The sequence below is a fragment of the Elephantulus edwardii genome, unplaced genomic scaffold (assembly GCF_000299155.1).
Source record: "Elephantulus edwardii isolate Elephantulus edwardi_28Jun2011 unplaced genomic scaffold, EleEdw1.0 scaffold00054, whole genome shotgun sequence".
Taxonomy (NCBI): Eukaryota; Metazoa; Chordata; class Mammalia; order Macroscelidea; family Macroscelididae; genus Elephantulus; species Elephantulus edwardii.
In genome coordinates, this window is record NW_006399804.1 from 1,786,299 (window position 1) to 1,802,875 (window position 16,577).

The following is a 16,577-nucleotide window of genomic DNA, read 5'->3' on the forward strand; positions in this document are numbered from 1 at the left end:
TGATGTTGTTGCTCTTCAGTACTCTGCAGAGGTGCCTGACAGCCAACTTTCCCAATGCAATTCCTCCCTTGATTTCCTGGTTGCTGGTACCAAGAGTGTTGATTGTGGAGTCAAGCAAACTGAAGCTGTTAACTATCTCAATCTCTTCATCATCTATCATAATACTGCCAATTGGTCCAGTGGTGAGAATCTTTGTCTTCTTGACATTGAGCCTCAATCCATATTGGAGGCTACAGTCCTTGACCCTCTGGAGCAATCGCTTCAGGTCCTCCTCAGTTTCAGCAAGCAGGGTCATGTCATCTGCATAACTCAGATGTTGATGGGTCTTCAACCAGTCCTGATGCCACGCTTCTACTCATAGCCGGATAATCTGTTCTGCATATAGTTGAAAAGATATGGAGATAGGACACATCCCTGGTGTACACCTTTCTAATTTTGAACCGTGCAGTATTTCCTTACTCTGTTCTGATGATTGCCTCTTGGTCCAAGTATAGGTTTCTCATTAGCACAATCAAGTGTTCTGGGATTCCTATTCTTCTCAGAGTCAGCCACAGTTTGTTATGACCCACACAGTCGAACACCTTTCCATAATCAATGAAACATAGATAGTTATTCCTCTGGTATTCCCTGCTTTCAGCTAAGATCCATCTAACATTAGCTACAATAACTATTATAGCTTCAAATATTTATTTTTTTAAAATGTGATATTTAGCTATTTTTGAGACTGCTACATGTTTCCTGGTTTTATATGTTTCCATTGAGTGTATTCTAACACTTGATGACCCTGTGTATTTCAGAAGAAGATTGCCCTTCATAGGGTTTTCAATGATCGATGTTTCTGAAGTAGGCTGCCAGTCTTTTCTTTAAACACTCCTCTTAGAATCTCCCAATCTCTAGTCTCAAAATTGTAATCATTTGTTTAGCAGCTGACCACACCAACTTTTTACTACTGCACCAGGGGCTTTCTGGTACATCTAAAACCTGCCAAACCCACTGCCATTGAGTTAGTTCAAACTCATAGTGAACTTCCAAAGAGTTCCTGAGGCTGAAATCTTTAGCTCTAAATCTGTATCTTTACTGGAGGTAGACAGCTGGTCTTTTTCCCAAGGAGCTGCTGGTGGATTCAAACAGTTCATAAGCCGATAGCTGTTATGCACCATGCCAGGACTTCTTGGTACTGCTTGATTGCCTTTGATTCTGAACCAACTTATGATTGCTCTTCCAGCATCTTTTGGAGGCTGTAAATAGAGCTGTTGACTAAGTAAATACATACATACATACGTACATACACACATACATAACCTACCCTGGAGGAACTATATTTCTAGTGAAGATAAATCTTTGTTTGCAAATTTAATATAACTTGCAATAATAGTACCTTCAGCATGGCTTGTATAATATTTTTAAAAACCAACCTTAATTATCTCATTCACTTATATGTCTTTTTTGTGAAGAATTGTATATTTTTATTGCCTTGTATCCATACTAAATATATCAATAATTTGCTGTGTTAGTATTTTTTTGTATTAAATTCAGAAATCTCTTGAAGGATTCATACTTTCACTTTATAGATGAGGAATAGATTCATGGAGGTTAACTGTGGCCAAGACCACACAGCATACATCAGAACCAGGACAAGCCTAGACCATCCTCACCCTAGATCAGTATCTGTCAAGGAAAGTTGTAAATAGAGAAGAGCCTCAGCTTGACGTTTGTGAGCTATTTAAAGTACAAAGATTTTAAGAAGGATTTAATGCTAAAAAAAAAAAAAAAACAACACCCACAACACCCATTCTGCTACGCCATTGCAAGTTCCCTGGCTATTTTGTACTGTAATCATTTCCAGTTAAAAATAAGCAAAACTAAGCACAGTACATGTAAGGTGAAGCTTGTAGAAGCAAACAAACTGATTCTTCTTCACCCATACATAACAAGAGTATGTGTTCGGTGTTCACTATGACTAAAAGTTGTTGTTGTTAAGTGCCGTCGAGTCGCAGGCGACTCATGGCGACCCTATGAAGGAGAGTCCTCAATGCATGGGTGTCTCTCATCCTCTCTCCAGGTTCATAGGGTTTCCGGAGGCAAACTGTTATGGAAGTGAATGCCACTCCTCCTTCCAAGCTTGTTGTGAATGCCACTCCTCCTTCCAAGCTTGTTTTAATCAGGGCTCACCAATAATAATAAGCTTTACTAGAGGCTCATATATGCCCATGAAACCTAAATGCTAGTTCTCTATTTGGGACATCTTCTTTCCAGTTACACTGCAGTTAACAGTCTACAACTATCACAGTCTCTGTAAAACTAGCCTGCATACACACAGTCACATGAGACATTCCCTTGACAGGTCTGAGTCTCTGGGAAACCTTCCCGCAAACCCCCAAACCTAAGGTACACAGAGGATCAAGGGAACTAAACAAAGGAAAGACTGCTGATGTCAGAAATCATAGAGTAAATCAGACATTTGGGAAAATGTTGACTCTGTACTTCTTATAGCTAGTCTGCAATTAATCTTAGCTGAACAGATTATGATTATGGAGGGGTAGGAGAACTAGATTGACTGAAAAGTGAGGATGCTGACACATTGTAATAACTACTGTCATAGAACAATTTGTATGAAAATTGTTAAATAAAACCCAATATGTTATATAAGCTTTCATCTAAAACATAATTATTCTAATAAAACAAACAAACAAAAAATACTATAAGCCTCCCTCATGTTCACCTTCACCCTTTGGTGTATTCATGTCCTGAGTGTCCCACCTTGACACTATACTAGGTTATCTACTAGAAGGCAAATGGGAAAAGTGTTAAAAAGAAACTGATGAGTTAAAATAATGCTTAATGAATGTCCCCACTAGTTTTCCCAGGAGGCAGACTTTGAGACATAGGTGCATTTTAAGAAGCCTCCCGGGGATGGTTACACTGGGGAAAAATGTACTAAGATAAAATTCAAGAGCAAACACCTTTACCTATAAAATATTAATCCTTTTTTTAATTTCAACACCACTTGAGGATCCTTGTGCTAACTAAAATAATTAATAATTTGAATCCACTAGTATATGTGGAGATAAACCCTAGAGATCGGCTCCCTTTAAGATTGCTAGAAGAGCCAGTTACCGTTGAGCAAGCTCTGGCTCATAGCAGCACTCTCTCTTGGAGTGGCTAATGGAATAGAATACCTGACCTTTATGTTAATAGTTGTTGTTTTTGTTATGTGCCATAGAGTCAGAACCTCATAGCTAAACCCTCAACCAGGATTTCAGAGGCTGTTTATTGCACAGAAAGGGGCTGCCCATCTCTCTCCCCCAGAGCAACTGTTGACTTGAACAGCATTCCATTGGCTTAGTAGTGAAGGTGCTTACCATTGGCCACCAGTAGCCCAATACATTCTACACTATACCACCACAGCGCCTTCTCATGAAGATTACAGCCTAGGAAACCCAATGGGACAGTTGAATTCTCTCTGTTAGTGTCTCTATTTATGTAAATGGCACAGCAACAAAGACTTACGATTTGTCATTAAACGTTTATTTCAGATATTGTATCTATTTAATAGCCATCTGCTAGCACAAGGATATTCTATTACTACAAAATTATTGCTTAAGATTATTTCTATTATATGATCTTTATTTTCCCCAACCTTAATAAGTTCCAAAGCCTAGAGATCAGTTTTACTCTTTTAGTTCTGAGAAATCATTTTCTAAACCTATTAAAAAAAACAACCCTAAATTCTTATTTGTTTCTTAAAATAAAAATGCATAATATTAGTTGAAACAAAGTTATGACTTTCACCAGTGGCTTTTACTGTATTTTCACCACCAGTTTCTGATTAACACTACTCTATTAACATGGGTAGATTGAGTTATCAGAAATGATACAGTGCTAAAGAGTTATCCCAGTGTGCTTCAAGGGGACTTCAGAGATCTTAGCCAGGGCCCATTAAGCTGCCTTGCAGCCTCCTTGAAGCAATACAACAAAGACAGGAATGCAGGCATTGTGAATCAAAGAATAAAGTTCTATTAGTGCTAAGGGAAATTCTTTATTGTGGAAAAGAGTCATTTTCAGTATAGAAATGACATTTTCAAGTCTTTCAAAAGTGGTTTGAGTTTTTTGAATGTGCTCCTTTCTGTCTCTGCACTTGCCAATCATGTTTGAAGCTCATTCTATCCACTTAAGCTGAGTTTTTAAAGCAGTCATAGAAATTTAAGCAGGAAGTATCCATTTGCATTAGTGAGCTCTGATAGTCTAGTGGCAAGAAGCTCTGCTGTAATCCCAAAGGCAAATGGTTCAAGGCCACCAGCTGCTCCTCAGGAGAAGGAGGGACAATCTCCTTCCATGCAATTAACTACCTCTGAAAACCTGCTAGAAGATCAGCTATGGGTTGATTCCTACTCTGTGGTATACAACGACAACAAGGCAACACACAATGGGCTTATAATTAAACTTTGTGTAAGGTTAGATTTTTTTCCCAAATATTTAGAGAAAACTCAATTCTTTTTAAAAAGAAGAAAAGGGGGAAAACCCACAGAACACCTAATGTACAAGACTTTTAATTTAAATAATTCTTATTGTCAGCTCTAACTCATAGTGGACTTATGCACCTTGCCTTATCCTGAGCCAACCTCACCATGTCTGACACACCTGACTCCATTGCCATAGACACTGTGTCAGTCCATCTCATCCAGAGTCTTCTTCCTCTCCTGCACTGTTCCTTGTCTAAAGACATTAGCAACATAATATATGAAGAGCACAAGTTCTCAATTTAAAGGCCTGCGCTGTTTTTATGCAACTCTCACCAAAATTGGTTGGTTAGTTGTTTTGTTTTGTTTTTTCCACTCCATGTTTCTTCCTTTCCTCATGGCTTTTATTTGTTGTAGGAACAGCCCTTGTTGTACAGTGGGACCATGTTCACCTCCAGGATAATTACAACCTGGGCAGCTTCACCTTCCAGGCAACCCTCCTCACTGATGGACGCATCATCTTTGGATACAAAGAAGTAAGTAATGGTTTGATCATTTCTATCTACTCCTATTTTAACTTCAGCCTTTTTCTCCCACTCTGTATTTTCCTTTCTCAAGTGTCAAGGAAAGGGCAGTTTATAGTCAAGAATCTCAAATTATTTTCTTACCTGCCTGGGGTTTTTTGCTCAATTTAAAAAAAAACAAACCTCTCAATCAAAACTAACCGAAATCTCACATTTTTTAATGTTAAGTTATCCTTTTTCAGCAGATTTTTAATTCTTTAATTTTTGTTTGTTAGCATATTTGTTTATTCTGATATAATTTGTGTCATGGTTGATGAATTCTTTTAAGTAATTATATTCTAAATGCATTACTGTAAAATATCTCCAATTACAATATTTTCAGTGTGAAGGAATTTCTTCTATATATTTTACTGTTTATGTTTATATCTTCTGGGATTTTTTGTTTGGTCTTCTAATTCCAAAAGTATTAGTTGGCATGCAGTGTTGGCCTGGCTGGCAGAAATTATAAGGGAATTTAAACTTAACGGTTGTTTCATCTTACCATATTGACAAGCTAAAGGATATATGTTTACAAAAATGTACCCTTAATGTTTAGACCAGACTAGTAACACATTTTTTTTTCATGCTCTATTGACAATGTAATTAAGATCTTTTAAACTTAAATTCACTACTGTCCAATTAGTTCCATGAAATCGTGACCCACTACCAGGTTTTCAGCATTATAAATTGTAACCAGAGGAGAATGTACATCTTAATTGGAAGGAGCTGCTGGAGGACTGAATGGCAGGACACATATAGCACTTAGGTTAGCGGCTTGAATTATGGTAGGATGCACCACCAGAGGTTCATGAGGTTTTTGAAGGTCTGTTGTTTCCGAAGTTCATGACCAATCCTTTTTCCTAGTCTGTCTTAATCTAGGAACTCTGTTGCAATGGCTCTACCATGGGTGACTCTTCTGGTTCCTGATCCACTGGTGGTACAGGTTCCTTCACTAGACCACCCCATAAGCTATACCAATAAAGCAGATTGACAAATAAGTGCTGTACTCACGAGAGCAAATAATTAAGACCCGACCCTATACATTTGGGAGCACTGATGGCCTAGTGGTAAGAAGCTGCATTGCAATCCAGAGGCACACTGTTCAAATCCACCAACTGCTTCTCAGGAGAAAGATAGGCAGGTCCCCTCCAATGTGATTAACTGCTTCTGAAAAATCACTTGAGGATCAATTATTGGTCAGTTGCAACTCAATAGTACACAACAACATACACAGCAAAGATATAAAGTGATTGGCAACACGCAGATCATTCCCTTATATCCAAAATGATGGATAGTTGCTGTATCTCTAAAAGCAAACCACAAAGACTATCAAATATAGAAATATTATCCCACAGGACACCCCATTCAGATCACACCTGAGGCCCATGGCAGTGCAATAGATGGGGTCCTGGATGGAGGTATTGGCAGAGACAGCTGGATCTTTAGTGTTGGCTTTTGGCACCGGCTGCCTGCACTGATGCCTACAAACCTCCCTCTGGGTCTTTGGATCCTGTCAGGGCCTGGGTGGCCTCCTTAGTGCTCACCGATGACACACTTTGCTTGCTGAAAGTGAAGAGGATATGAAATGCTAGCTCTAGACTATAAAGGACTACAGACTTTGTTGTGGATTACATCCTAAGATCAAGAAAACAGGACAAACAGTCAACATTATGATAGATAGAGAAAGGATTGTAGCTGTCAATAATTTCAGCTTGTTTGGACCAGAAGTTAACACCCTTCATAACAGCAGTCAGAAAATCAGGAGACATATTACACTGTGCTAGTCCAATGTCAGGGACCTCTCCAAAATATTGAAGAACAGTGATGTCAGTTTGGAGACTAAATATGCCTAATTCAGACCATGATCTCCTCAGTCATCTACTATGCATCAAGATCTCAACAGTGAATAAAGATGACAGAAAAAGAATTGATGCCTTTGATTTGTGTTGGAGAAGAGTACTAAATATCCAATGGATCACCTAAAGAAGAAACGTGTGTCTTCAATAAAGTGCAGCCAGAGTGCTCCATGGAAGCAAAGATGGCAACACTTCCTCTTAGACCTTTGTGCATGTAGCTAGCCGAGGCTATACTTTAAAAAGAGACATCATATTTGGAAAGATGGAAGGACAGCAAAGGAAAGGAAGACCTCCTAAGAGATGATCAGATGTAAAGGATGGCACAGGTTAGAAAAGAGTTCAGGGTGACTGTCCACAGGGTTGTGCTCAACTTGTTGACAAGTAACAGCAACACTACTACCAGAGATCTGTAAAGGCCATTGACTCTTAACTCATTGCTATCTGGTCTGAAATGACTGATAGCTGACCCCTCCGTGGATTTTTAGGTTGTAAATCTCATGGGAGGGGATTGCCCACTTTTATTTTGTAGAATATCTGGTATAATAAAACTGTGTGCCTTTAGGTTGACAGTGTAACTCCTTGCCAGTAGACCACTGAAACTAACTATTCTTGTAAGTCTATTATTATGATTTCTGTTGTTGTTGTTTTGTGGTACCATTGAGTTAGAAGGAAGTTAAAGGTGACTCTCCATCAGGTTTTAGAAGCCATAAATCCCACAGGAGGAGCTTGCCCACCTTCCTCCCTCAGATCCCCTGGCAGATTTGAACTGCATGCCTTAGTGGTGGTGGTGTAACTCCTCAACCACTAGGCCACCAGAGCTCCCTATAATCTGTTAGATAACCTAAAAACTTGAGCAGAAAAAAAAATAAAAATGGATGGACAAAGTTCCAAGAACTTCAGATGTGAGAATTAAGCCAACATTAGTCATTTGAGAAATTCTTACAACATGAATTAATAATAGATGTGACGCCAAGGCGTCCTGCTGGCACAGTGGATTAAGTGTTGGATTGCTAACTGAACATTTTGCAGTTGGGACCTGCTGGCTTCAGCTTGGAAGAAAGATGAGGCTTTCTCTGCTTTGGTAAAGATCTATTATCTTGAAAACCTTACAGGGACAGTTCTGTTCTACCTGTAGGAATCACTACAAGTTGGAATTGACAACAATGGAATTTTTTTTTCCTTTCTTTTTAATGACTGACTTTTCAAATTAGGGCTTTTTGGCCCCTATGGATAACAAATTCCTGACCATAGAAAGGATGTTGATAATAAAAAAAGGATTTGTTTTGGTCAGAATTTCTGAACTCAGAATTATTCTGTCGGGTAAGGGATAGTTATATTTCATTCAGACAGACCAAATTTTGGAAATCTAACTACTGTGCCAGATGTTTCTATGCTTTTGATTAGTTTTTCCATGGGAAGTACTCATTTATTTGGGGGCAGTAATGTAAATAGAATATAATACAGGATCTGGTTGCTCTATATTTCTTTATCTAGAGCTGTGTTTTCATGTCATGTTGTTGTTGTTATGTGCCGTCGAGTCGTTTGCAACTCATAGCGACCCTATGCACAACAGCCCTAAATCCTGCTCTATCCTACGCCAACCACACTGTCTCTGACACACCCATCCCGATTACCCCAGTCACCGAATCAATCCATCTCATAGAGGGTCTTCCCCTCCTGCGCCGTCCCTCCACCCTCCCAAACATGATGTCCCTCTCCTGGCAACATGTCCAAAGTATGTCAGATGAAGCCCCAGAATCCTTGCCTCCAAGGAGTAGCTTGGTTTAATCTTCTCCAAAATGAATCTGTTTGTTTCATGTCATAGACCACCATATTTTTGCAGATGACACAACCTTGCTTGCTGAAACTGAGGAGGACCTCATGCACTTGCTGCGAAGGGTCAAGGACTGCAGCCTTCAGTATGGACTAAGGCTCAACGTCAAGAAGACAAAGATTCTCACCACTGGACCAACTAGCAGGGTCAGGATGGATGACGAAGAGATTGAGAGTGTTCACACCTTCAGTTTGCTCGGCTCCACAGTCAACACTCTTGGCACCAGCAGTCAGGAAATCAAAAAGCGTATCGCGATGGGAAAGTCTGCTATTAGGGACCTCTCTAAGGTACTCAGGAGCAACAGTGTCTCTCTGGAGACTAAGGTGCGCCTGATACAGGCCATGGTATTTGCAATCGCTTGTTATGCATCAGAGAGTTGGACAATGACTAGGGAGGACAGAAGGAGGGTGGATGCTTTTGAGCTGTGGTGCTGGAGAAGGGTACTGAATGTACCCTGGACTGCCAGGAAAACAAACAGATCCATCTTGGAGAGGATTAAACCAAGCTGCTCCTTGGAGGCAAGGATTCTGGGGCTTCGTCTGACATACTTTGGACATGTTGCCAGGAGGGACGGGTCCTTGGAGAGGGACATCATGCTTGGGAGGGTGAAGGGACAGCGCAGGAGGGGAAGACCCTCTATGAGATGGATTGATTCGGTGACTGGGGTAATCGGGATGGGTGTGTCGGAGGCGGTGCGGTTGGCGCAGGATAGAGCAGGGTTTAGAGCTGTTGTGCATAGGGTCGCTATGAGTCGGAAACGACTCGATGGCACATAACATAACAACTGGAAACGAAGTTATTATCTCTCAAAGACATTCACTCATTTCTTGTTTTCACTTTAATCAAGTGTATTGCCATGGCTACAGAGTGACATTTTGGAATGTGAGTTTTTCCCTTGTTTTTAACCAACAGTGGCAAAATTTCTTGAAAGATTCAGAGTCAGTAAGTCTAGATAGAGTTTGAAATCTCAGTACCCTAGGCTTTGTCAAAGCAGAGGTTTCTGTAATAGTTGTGGTCTCTCTTTGTTTTGTGCTTTCCTATAAAAATGTCTTCTTTATTTTGTTTTCTCATCAAGTATCCCATACTGGAAAGAAATAGTTTATTCTTCATGTTCACTCTGTATTTTTGTTTGATGTTTTAAATCTCTTGTTTCCTTATTTTATCAAAGGAAAAGAATGTCAATATGTTTCTCCTGTTTTGTCTTGGGGAAATATTAAACTCATAGGTAATGTTAATATATTCTGGATATTTCAAATATTTTCAGACATCATTCCTCTGTGCTTAGAGTTCTAAAGTAGCAATTTTTGGTCTAGTATTTGCTTTTGTGCCCTTTCTTGTTAGAAAGCAGATGTTTTTACATCTGTCTAAATTTTTGTTTCCTAATAACTATCATATATTTCATTTTGAGGAACAACTTTCTCATAGTAAAATTTGCCAAGGTAAGGGTCCGTTTACATTAGGTATGAGAACTAGTAAAATTTGCCAAGGTAAGGGTCCGTTTACATTAGGTATGAGAACTAGTAGCCTTTGATACTTCTAGAAAATGATTTTTAATTGCACATAAGAAAGTAGTATACTGCATAGACCAGGAGACATATTGCAGTGGGCAGGTCTGCTTTCAGGGATCTCTCCAAAATACTGAAGGAAACTATGTCAGTCTGAACACTGAAGTGGTCTTTTCAATCTCTCACAGTACATCTGAGAGTCACACAGTGGATTAAGAAATAGAAGAATGTTTGAGTTGTGATCTTAGAGAAGAGTACTGAATATCCCATGGGCTGCCAAAAGAATAAACAGATATGTCTTGGGAAAAGTTCAACTGTAGTGGTTTTTGGAGGCAAAGATCATGGAGCTTTGTCTCTTGTGCTTTCAGCATGTTGCTAGGAGAAGATTTTCCTAGGAAGAGAACATCATGTTTGGAATGGTGGAGAGTCGGGGAAAGAGAGGAAGACCCTCAAGGACATGGATAGACACAGTGACTACGGCAATGGGCTCAAAGGTGTCAGAGATGATGAGGATGGTACCAGATAAGACAGGACAGGGTTCAGGTCTGTTGTTTATAGTGTAACAATGAGTCATACTGGACTCAACAGCACCTAACATCATGACAACAACGTCATTATTCTTTCCAAAGTGATTTCGTAAATGTTTAGTTTTAGTTCTTCTACAAACTTCTGTATTGTTAGTGTTCTTTGTCTTTCCCATAGACATGGGACATAGAAACCTTCAATATATGCATTGTGCTTAATTATGGAACTGTTGTCATTAGGTGCTATTGAGTTCACTATTATTCATAGATTCTTTATGTGTAATAGATTGAAACCTTGCACCATCCTCACAGTTTCTGCTGTGCTCAGTACCACTGTTGAATTTACTGTGTCAACCCACACATGAGGCTCTTTCTGCCTTTCTCTAACTCTCTCCTTTTCCCAGCATGATGTCTTTTTTCCAAGGACTGACCTTCCTGCCAACCTGCCCAAAGTATGTGAGAGCAGATTTCACCAGCTTTGGCTCCCACGCTGGTTGTACTTCCTCCAAGACAGATTTGTTTGTTTGTTTGGCAGTCCATGGTATATTCTCTTTGCCGGTACCCCAATATCACAATGCAGAAGTATCAGTTCTCCTACATCTTCCTTATTCATTGTTCAGCTTTCATATGCATATGAAACAAAAATACCATAGCATGGATGAGGCATGCCATAGTATTGAAACTGACATCTAAACTCTGGAGAGGTCTTTGACAGCAGATTTGCCCTGTGCAACACATCCTTTGATTTCTTATCTATTGCTACCATGGCTGTAGATTGTGGGTCCAAGTAAAACTAAAAGTTTTAATCAGATCTTTTCTCCACCTATCATAAGGTTGTCTACTGTTCTAGTTGTGAGGATTCTTGTTTTCTTGGTATTGAAATGTAATCCATATTGAAGTCTTCAGTCAATTAATACGCGCGCGCGCACAAATCTATTGTCATCTAGTCAACCACCAGTCTTTGCAGAGCCACCTCATCTTTCTCTCAAATAACTAGTCATATCCTTCACCTACTTAACTAGTCAATTCAGACCAGAAGGCTTTCTGTTAGCAGCTGAATGTGTAGTGATAGTACTACTGGGCTTGTCTGGAATTGAGACATTCATATGATTCTTTCAGTGAAGCAATCTTAAGTCACAAAGTGGCATGCTTCTAGAGAAAGCAAAGATAAATTCAATGTCCTTGAATTATAATATTCTGAGGTTATTTATAACAATGAGTAAATCTCTCATTATTTCTGTAAATATTTGTAGTGCTTACTGTCTTAATAATTTTATTATCTGACAGCATTATATTCCACAATTACATGTGCAGTCAGGAGAGCTCTTCCCAAGCAAAGTGTAAAGACAACTAAATCATGAGAACATTTAATACAAGAAGTAGGCATCAGAAAGCTGGACAATGACTAGGAATGATAGAAGGAGAACTGATGCCTTTGAGCTGTGGTGGTGGAGAAGAGTATTGAATATACCATGGACTAATGAGAGAACACAGTGGTCCATCCGGAGAGGGTGAAACCAGGCTGCTCCTTGGAGGCAAAGATTTTGAGGCTTGGTCTGACATACTTTGGGCATGTGGCAAGGACGGACCAGTCCTTGGAGAGGGACCTCATGTTTGGATGGGAGCAAGGACAGCACAAGCGAGGAAGACCCTCAGTAAGATGGACTGATTCAGTGACAGTTGTAATGGGGGTAGATGTGTCAGAAACAATAAAGTTGGCTCAAAATACAGCAGAGTTTAGGGCAGTTTTATGTGTTGCAAGTGACTCAACGGCACATAACAAAAACAACAACAACAACAACAACATAATTATTAATTCATTACCTGACTAAATTTGTTGTTGTTGTTGTTATGCCATCGAGTTGCCTGCAACTCATAGCGACCCTATGTACAACAGCCCTAAACTCCGCTCTGTCCTGTGCCAATTGCACTGTCTCCGACACTCCCATCCCAATTATCCCAGTCACTGAATCAATCCACCTCATAGAGGGCCTTCCTCTCCTGCGCTGTCCCTCCACCCTCCCAAGCATGATGTCCCTCTCTAAGGACCGGTCTCTCCTCACAACATGTCCAAAGTATGTTAGACGGAGCCTCAGAATCCTTGCCTCCAAGGAGCCACCCGGTTTAACCCTTTCCAGGACAAATCTGTTTGTTTTCCTAGCAGTCCATGGTATTCTCAGTACTCTTCTCCAGCACCACAACTCAAAGGCATCAATTCTCCTTCTATCCTCCCTGGTGATTGTCCAACTCTCTGATGCATAACAAGTGATTGCGAAGACCATGGCCTCTATGAGATGCACCTTAGTCTCCAGAGAGACACCATTGCTCTTCCGTACTTTGGAGAGGTCCCTAACAGCAGACTTTCCCATGGCAATGCACCTTTTCATTTCCTGGCTGCTGGTGCCAAGACTGTTGACTGTGGAGCCAAGCAAACTAAAGCTGTGTACAATCTCAATCTCTTCACCATCCATCCTGATGCTGCCAATTGGTCCAGTGGTGAGAATCTTTGTCTTCTTGACATTGAGCCTCAATCCATATTGTAGGCTGCAGTCCTTGATGCTCTGCAGCAGGTGCTTCAGGTCCTCTTCAGTTTCAGCAAGCAGGGTTGTATTATGCACATAATGCAGATTGTTGATAAATCGTCCACCAATCTTGACCCCATATTTCTCCTCATAGAGCCCAGCCTCCCGGATAATCTGTTCTGCATACAGGTTGAAAAGGTATGGAGATAGGATGCATCCCTGGCGTACACCCTTCTCAATTTTGAACCATGCAGTATTCCCTTGCTCTGCTCTGACGACTGCCTCCTGGTCCAAGTGTAGGTTTCGCATTAGAACGATCAAGTGTTCTGGGATTCCCATTCTTCTCAGAGTCAGCCACAGTTTGTTATGATCTACAGAGTCAAATGCCTTTGCGTAGTCAATGAAACACAGATAGACATTCCTCTGGTATTCCCTGCTTTCAGCCAAGATCCATCTAACATCAGCTACAATATCTCTAGTACCACGACCCAGCCTGGACTTCTGGTAGCTCTCTGCTGATGTGCTGTTCCAGTCGTTTTTAGATAATCTTCAGTAAAATCTTGCCTACATGTGAAATCAGTGAGATTGTTCTGTAGTTTCCACATTTGTTATTGTTGTTTGTTGTTAAGTGCCGTCATGTCACTTGCGACTCATGGCGACCCTATGTACAACAGCCCTAAACCCTGCTCTATCCTGTGCCAATCTCACTGCCTCTGACACATCCATCCCGATTACCCCAGTTACTGAATCACTCCACCTTGTAGAGGGTCTTCCCCTCCTGCACTGTCCCTCCACTCTGCCCAGCATGATGTCCCTCTCCAAAGACCTGTCTCTCCTTACAACATGTCCAAAGTATGTCAGGCGAAGCCACATTTAGACCGGGAAATAAGTGCTATTACTTTTGTAACTCCTCGCAGTAGCTTTGAACTAGCTTTGTTTGAAGGAGTTCAGAAGGCATGTTACACTGTTAACTAGAAGATTACAAATTTTAGGTGGTTCCAATCTGCTAGTGACTCTGAGGAAGAAAGATGGGAGTTTCCTCCCATAAATATTTACAACCTCAGAAACCAAATAGAGGGCAGCTCTAGTGGCCAAGTGATAAGAAGTTGTGTTGCAATACCAAAGACACACTGTTCAAATCCACCCTGTACCCTGCAGGAGAAGGATGGGCAGTCTCCTTCCTGTGTGATTTACTTCTGTGACAACCTGCTGGAGGGTCAACCTTGGGTTATTTCTGACTTGACCTAATATAACAGCAATAAACCCAATAGGAGCTATTATGAATTGAGAGGAAATAAGGTTATTTAATTGTTGTTATGTGTCATCAAGTTAATAGTATCCTATAGTGTCTATCACTAACCTTGCAGAAGGGGTGAAAGATCATTGTGCCTTATTAGATGCCATCAAGTTCATTACGACTTAAATCCACTCCATGCAAAGTAGACCGGAATCCTCCTCTGTTCTGCACCATCCTCATCATCCCTAATATACTCACGCCCGTTGTTCCAGCATCTGTGTCAGTCCATTTCTTTAAGAGTCTTCATCTCTTTCACTGACAATGCCACCCTTCAAAGTATGATCTCCTTTTCCAAGGATTCACCACTTCTAACAGCATGCCCAAAATATGTGACATGAAGTTCCATCATCCTTCCCTCCAGGCTGCGCCATGGCTGCATTTTTTCTAAGACATACTTTTTATTCCTCTGGCAGTCCTTGGGATATGCAGTGTTCTTCTCCAACACTACTGATCAAAAGTATAGATCCTTCTACTGTCATCTTTAGCGTCCAATTTTCAGAGGCAGAAGAACTAACTGAAAAGATGATACTTTCAATCAGATGCACCTAAGTCATCACACATTAAAATTATTTGTTCATGGGTATGAATAAGAATTCCTTTCATTAAAACCACAGCCTTTGAAATCCTTCAAAACAGTTCAGTGCTTTGTTTAGTATATTTTATGGCTCTCAAGAGAGAGGTTGATTAAGTCGTTGATTAAAAAATAGAACTGCATAAGATAAATGTTGTTGTTAGGTGTTGTCTGGTCAAGTACTACCCACAGTGAACCTGTGAACAACATATCTGACCCTTAATCATGTTCTGTGCCATCCTCACACTTCCTGAAATTTTAAAGCGCATTGCAGCAGTCACCATGTCAATCCGTCTGGTTGAGGGTCTTCCTCTCCTTCACCCTCCACCCTTCCCAATATGAGGTGAACCCTCATCATCTTTCCATCCAAAGAGCACTCTGGCTGCATCTACTCCAAGACATATTTGTTTGATCTTTTGGTAGTCCATGGAGTGTTCAGTGCTCTTCTCCAAAACCACAGCTCAAAGGCATCATTAATTCTGTCATCCTTGTTCACTGTCCAGCTCTCAGATGCATAGCAAGTGACTGGAAAGACCATGGCCTGAATCAGACACACTTTAGTCCTCAAACTGATATCATTACTCCTCAGTCATTTGGAGAGATCCCTAACTGAAGACAAATTAATTAAGACAAATTCAATTTTCATTACTTTCATACGGTTTATTTCAAATATTTTTCTTTACCTTAATTTACTGAGCCCAGCAATTTCCAGGCTCATCATGCTCCAAATAGTTATTTGTCTTAACAGCATCTTTTCCACTGTCCAAACTACATAGTGAATTATCAGTAAATTAGAACATACATTTGCATTTCTCACCATAGTCTTGCCTTTAATTGAAATGAGATGGGAAAGTTCTACTGTTACTTGAAATAATAATAAATGTTTATTGGCTCATAATGTTCAACTTGTCTTCACTGAGAGTAGAATAGCTTCCATAACCATGTGAGATTTTTTAAATAGTGGAGGCACAAATTTGTTTTTAAATGTTTTGGTTTTTTATTTATTTTTCCAAAGGTTAGAGCTCAGTATTTTTCATCTGTTGTTGTTGTTGTTATGTGCCATCGAGTGGCTTGCGACTCATAGCGACCCTATGTACAACAGCCCTAAACTCCGCTCTGTCCTTTGCCAGTCACACTGTTTCTGACACTCCCATCCCAATTGCCCCAGTCACTGAATCAATCCACCTCATAGAGGGCCTTCCTCTCCTGCGCTGTCCCTCCACCACCCCAAGCATGATGTCCTCCAACAACCACTCTCTCCTCACAACATGTCCAAAGTATGTTAGACGGAGCCTCAGAATCCTTGCCTCCAAGGAGCCACCCGGTTTAACCCTTTCCAGGACAAATCTTGTTTGTTTTCCTAGCAGACCATGGTATTCTCAACATTCCTCTCCACCACCACAGCTCAAAGGCATCAATTCTCCTATCCTCCCTGGTCATTGTCC

The 16,577-nt window shown here is 40.5% G+C and overlaps 1 protein-coding gene across 2 annotated transcripts in view; it reads left to right on the forward strand.

Moving 5' to 3' along the window:
- PLXDC2 (plexin domain containing 2) overlaps positions 1–16,577 on the forward strand; it is a 662,310-nt gene that overhangs the window by 455,373 nt on the left and 190,360 nt on the right. For both annotated transcript variants that reach the window (XM_006887048.1, XM_006887049.1), the window contains one exon: positions 4,878–4,996. In XM_006887048.1, the coding sequence (XP_006887110.1) occupies positions 4,878–4,996 (119 nt within the window). The remainder of the gene's footprint in view (positions 1–4,877; positions 4,997–16,577) is intronic.